Here is a 5,094-nt window from a genome sequence, read left to right as displayed (position 1 = left end):
CCCAGCCAGGTAGGGTTGAACGATTACCGACCCCCACCCGGTGGGGTCGAGCGAAACTTCACTGAAAAGAAGAAGAAGAAGAAGAAGAAGAAGAAGAAGAAGAAGAAGAAGAAGAAGAAGAAGAAGGAGAATAATAATAATAATGATAGTAATAATAATAATAATAATAATAATAATAATAATAATAATAAAAAAATAAAATCTTTCTTTATTATAATATTCCAAGCAAAATTGATATTTACAAGTTTTAAAAAAAGTAGAAAAAAGAGCTATTAAAACCTATTTACAATTCAATATTTAAAATTCATTTTGATTAAAAAAAAGCGACTATTTCCAAGCACAACAGAGCTATTTTCAAGCACAATTTTTTAACAATAGTAAGACTAAAAGTTTGATGAAATAAAAAAGTTGTTAAAAAGATCCTAAAATACTAATTTACAACGTCACGCCATCATTCACTTTCTAAAATTAGCGGAGACACGCTTGGCTAGCGTTTAAGCGGCAGTCATCAATGAAATCCCCAAATGGAATTTTGTGAAAAGGTGTCCTGGAGCCTCTTACGCACGTGTGTACCGACCTTAAAATCTCAAAAGAAAGCAATGTTCTAATCCAAGTGATAGTAATGTGATAAGGTTCCTCATTCTTTTCTGAGAGCTTCTCGGCTAGGCGTTTGAGAAAGCAATTGCAGTCGGCTCCCATCCCACCGTTGGTTCCAAAAACTAGGGGAGTGAAAGATCCCATTTCAACGTCCAGCACCCTCTGTTGGTACTTCCGCTTTTTCTCCTCTTCCTGCTCTTTAAAGATTGTCGATGTTGCTTTTCCCAGGTTAGACTTGGAGTTAACATGCGTTACTCTGACATCGAAAAATGCTGTAACTCCTCGAGACCAAAAGCCCCCTGCCTTCATGTCCAGTCTTGCCTCCGGACTTGTCACCGCGCTTCTGAGGTTGAATTGCTCATTGTCGAGAGGTTGTAGTTGTGGTTCGACTTCAACGTTGGTGCAAACCTTACCAAGAAAAGAGGTAAGTAGGTTGCGGACGCCATCATGTCTCTGCGCCACGAACCCTCCCTTTTTGCATGACAGGGCATGGCAGACGGTATACTTCTCCCCACAAACACACTTGCTTGGTAAATCAGACAGGGGAAAATTATACCTTAAACGCAGAGAGTCTCTGAATTCTTGTTTATTCAGCACTAAGCCTTGATCGACAAGAGGTACTGCGGTAAGCCACGAGCTCGCACCCTTGTCTCTCGATTGGTTAACTGACCGCAGCAGATCCGAGGGTAGAGTGGAATCAATACTTTCCATTCTCGATTTCACCGACGCAATTTTTGAAGCTTGATGTTGTCTTTTTAACTCCTCCGTGGACCTCTCGCCTGCCACCATGAAAGTGCTCTGTTTGGTGATGGAATCTACGTGCGATGCTGTTATTGTCGTAGAAGCAGCAAACTGCTGTGGAGCTTCAAACCGTAAGTCAGGTACGCCAAGCCCTCCTTGAGCGGGTGTCAAAGTAAAAAGCTGACGCAGATTGCTAGGGAGGGGCTCCGTTTGACCGAATAGTGTTGGGAGGAGTAAGTCGTCAATCGCCTCTTGAATAGGGTCAACGTAATCTTCAAACGACTCTATTGTGCGCATGAAATAGGTAAACTTGGATTTGTAACCCTTCGTGAAAACAGTGTAGGCTGCATGAGGCTGGCTCCTTGCTATCTCAGATAGGGCTTCGAGTTCTCCTTTCCATCCAAGGACCTTTTCCCGACAATATTGATCTTTGAACTCTTGAGATCCGATGACGGCCCCTAAGTGGCGCTGACCTTCAGTTGTAATATTAACCTCGTCTCCAAACACCTTCTTTGCCTCAACTGCAAGTACGTCCGACTTGACAATCAGCCAGCTCTTTGGTCCATTCACTAGATAACCATACTTCTTTCCTTCCTGACTCAGGTGATTGTACCAATTATACAAGGGCACGATTTGTCCACCCCCCGCAGAGTCGTCGGCTAGCCATACTTGCTTAACACCTGGTGTGCTTATCCTTAAGCTCTGGATCATGATAGATGTATTGACCGAGTACCAGGGCATGGCTAAGGGATCCCCCTGCGTTGTACCCTCCTGTGATAGTATCTCACCTCCGCCGCAAATAAAGAGCTTCGACGGGCTTCTGTAGGTGTTAATGATGTAAAGTGACATTTCCTTGCAGGTTATCTGGATGTTATGTAAGGCGACGGATCTGTTCATTTGGTTAAAGGCATTGCTTGCATCTATCAGTAAAATACCATCTGTTCCTTCTTCTGCAAACACTTGACTCATAGCATGTATCGCGGCCTCTGAGCCTGCACTATGGCCTGCACAAACCTGAAGGGGGCCCGCTGCGTCCTTGATCTCTTCCTTCAAAAATCCAGCGATAGTTTTTCCAACTATTCGCCTCAGGACCTCGCCAACGCCAATAGGTCGTATTCCAGGGTTTTTATCCAAGGGGATGAGTCTGCAAGAGGTGTAGCCTTCTAGCAAAGACGGGTGGTAAGCGATCTTTAACAGATTTCTTGTGAAAAAGGCAATCTCCTCTCTCAAAATCTTGCCTTCAGCCTTGAAATTCTTGGAGCAAAGGATTCTTCGATATAGCTCGGCATCCATCCCCGACGGCCCGGCTGAGCCCTTTGTTTTGGATGCAGCATCAAAGATCATTTTCTCGTCGATCAGGTCAAAAACGCCAGGAGGAATGTAATCAATGGGCCCGTATAATAAACTCTCATCTGCGATATCTGCCGCTCCCGGATGTCTCTCCTTCAGCCCTTCTAGGACTTCTGGTGTAAGATTGAGTAGGCCCGTTGAGCTCTCGCTATCCAAAAGCTTAATAGCTGCAGATAACTTTCCTTGGAACACCAATTTCGCAAAAACTTTGGATATGTCCTCAACTGTCCTAGCCTTCTTCGAGTTCACAAACTTCCCTTGGATGAATCTTACTTCCTTTAGCAAGAGATCTAAATCTCCTTGCCTCCACAGGTTTAATCTTCGTTCTATCGCTGCACTGTGCTCCTTGCTTTTAGAAGTAGCAGATGGCTTTTGCAGGATCAAAGTTGGGAGTACCATAAAAGATTTCAAAGCAACGGAGTTTAGATCCGAATTCGAATTAAACTGCTTTATCCAGAAAGTTAGCTCTTCTATAAAGGCTTTTCCGGCTCTTCCCGATGGTACATTGAAAATATTTCTCCTGAAATGGACAATTTCATCGTAAACATAATTGATATTATCACAGAAACAATAATAATAATAATAATAATAATTTTAATTCTTATATTGCGCACCTTCCATGAAATGATCAAGTGCGCATTACATGATTTCTATATATAGAGTGTGTGCACGGCGGCCAAGTTGGAGGACTAAAACAATAGAAGATATTTGCATACTGAAATAGAATATATTTCCTAAAGGAAAATCATTGTATTGTTTCGGTCCTCCAACATGGCCGTCGTGCACACACTCCACTGACACTCTATATAATAATTAAATACAGAGTATCTAAATATTTAGATACTCTGTATAATAATACATAATATATAAGAATATATAATATATAAGCTACTAAATATTCAAATGAAAGTAAGGCTGATTTCACGGTTTATAGGGGAAAGTATCGCAGAATCCGACACATTTTTCGACACATTGCAATTCTCCAGTCACCCTTCCACAGGCTAGCTCAAGCTGCCCAAGTTCAAGCAACGAGCCGTGGTCGGAATATTTACGATCGGGTTTAGGAGGTAGCGAATAGTGGAAAGTTTTAATAAAATGACACACCTTGCTTTTGTAGTGTACGTGTTGTTTGTTGTCTCTTTGCCTCTTTTGCTGAGGTAGGTAGGTAAGGTAGTTTACTACAGTTGGATATATTCACATCTGTCATATTGTGGTTAATATTGCTGTTACAAAAAAGAGTTTAAAGGCAAAGCACGCTCTGACTCGAGTCCGCATTAAACCATTGTTTGACAGGTTAGGAATACTGAATATACCGTAAACTGCCGCTTATACGCCCTGGGCTTATACAACTTCGTAAGGACTGTCCTTCGTAAGGGGTTTTAGATGGACTTATAAACGGAAGGGCTTATATCGGAGGGGGTTTATTCCGGAATAAAAACGTTTCGAAACAAGCTATAGCAGCGGTTGATCGCCAATACGTTTTTCATTTACTGGTTTTTAATTAAGGTTTATAACGTCAATATTTGGAACAAAATTAAAACTAACAATATGAACGAAACTAGAGGGCGGCTTATACTCTGGGGTAGGAGCTGATAATCGGATGTATTTTTTGGTTTACGGGTAGATGGACCTATAACCTGGGGGGAGGGTGGGGCTTATAAGGCTAATAAGCGGCAGTTCAGATACTGTATTTCAAATCACAATTGCAAAACTACGATTGGGTGAACTTGTTTACAAGCATAAAAATAGTTTACTCCCTAGAATCTATGACTCCTATTTTGAAAATGTTATAGATGTCCACCGGTATCCACACGTACTGTTCGAGATCCAACCAAAATGGGCCGGTTTCTACGCCAAGATCAAAGAATGGCAAACTTAGCGTCAAATTTAATTTGCTGCTGATGCAAAAAAAACCTCTTAGCATCAAGAATGCATGCTGCATCTCCCCAGTGCTTTTGGCCTAGACTTAAAATCCCATTTGCTTACATCTGAATCCTGAAAACGACTCCCTGAAGGACTCCTGATTTTTTTCTTTGTTCTCTTTCATTATTTATTTTATTTCAATCCTCCTAAATTTCCATTAACTGATGTTCGCCAAGTAGATTTTTAAAAAATATTTAGTTCCTATACTAGCAACTAGAAATGTATTCTTTATACCCTACGCGAAAATCCCGCTGCTACGAGGCGCTAAACATGCCACAGGATAACCAACTGGACTCAAGATTTAGGCTTGCGTTCTCCGGCTTCGTCAAACGCAATTAGGTGTGTGAACTTTTTATAACCGGAACTGGGTTTTCGTTCACAAATCTGCGCATTTGTTTTCTTGTTTCGACTTGTTTATTTTTATACCATTGTAATGTTTTTGAAACGTGGAAATAAATAAAGCCTGAAACCTGAAACCTGATT

General features: G+C 41.3%; 1 protein-coding gene across 1 annotated transcript; it reads right to left on the bottom strand.

The window, feature by feature from the left end:
• Nucleotides 1–205: 205 nt before the first annotated feature.
• On the bottom strand, nucleotides 206–3,252 carry LOC146478520 (uncharacterized; the record flags this gene model as incomplete). Its single annotated transcript, XM_085111704.1, has 1 exon — nucleotides 206–3,252. A coding segment is annotated over one exon (2,784 nt), but the record flags the coding sequence as incomplete, so codon positions are not given.
• Between the last annotated feature and the right edge of the window lie 1,842 nt (nucleotides 3,253–5,094).

This window comes from Pavona decussata, unplaced genomic scaffold, assembly GCF_977016875.1.
Source record: "Pavona decussata unplaced genomic scaffold, jaPavDecu1.1 SCAFFOLD_64, whole genome shotgun sequence".
Taxonomy (NCBI): Eukaryota; Metazoa; Cnidaria; class Anthozoa; order Scleractinia; family Agariciidae; genus Pavona; species Pavona decussata.
The sequence above is the reverse complement of the archived record's forward strand: the minus strand, read 5'-3'. Positions and strand labels throughout refer to the sequence as shown.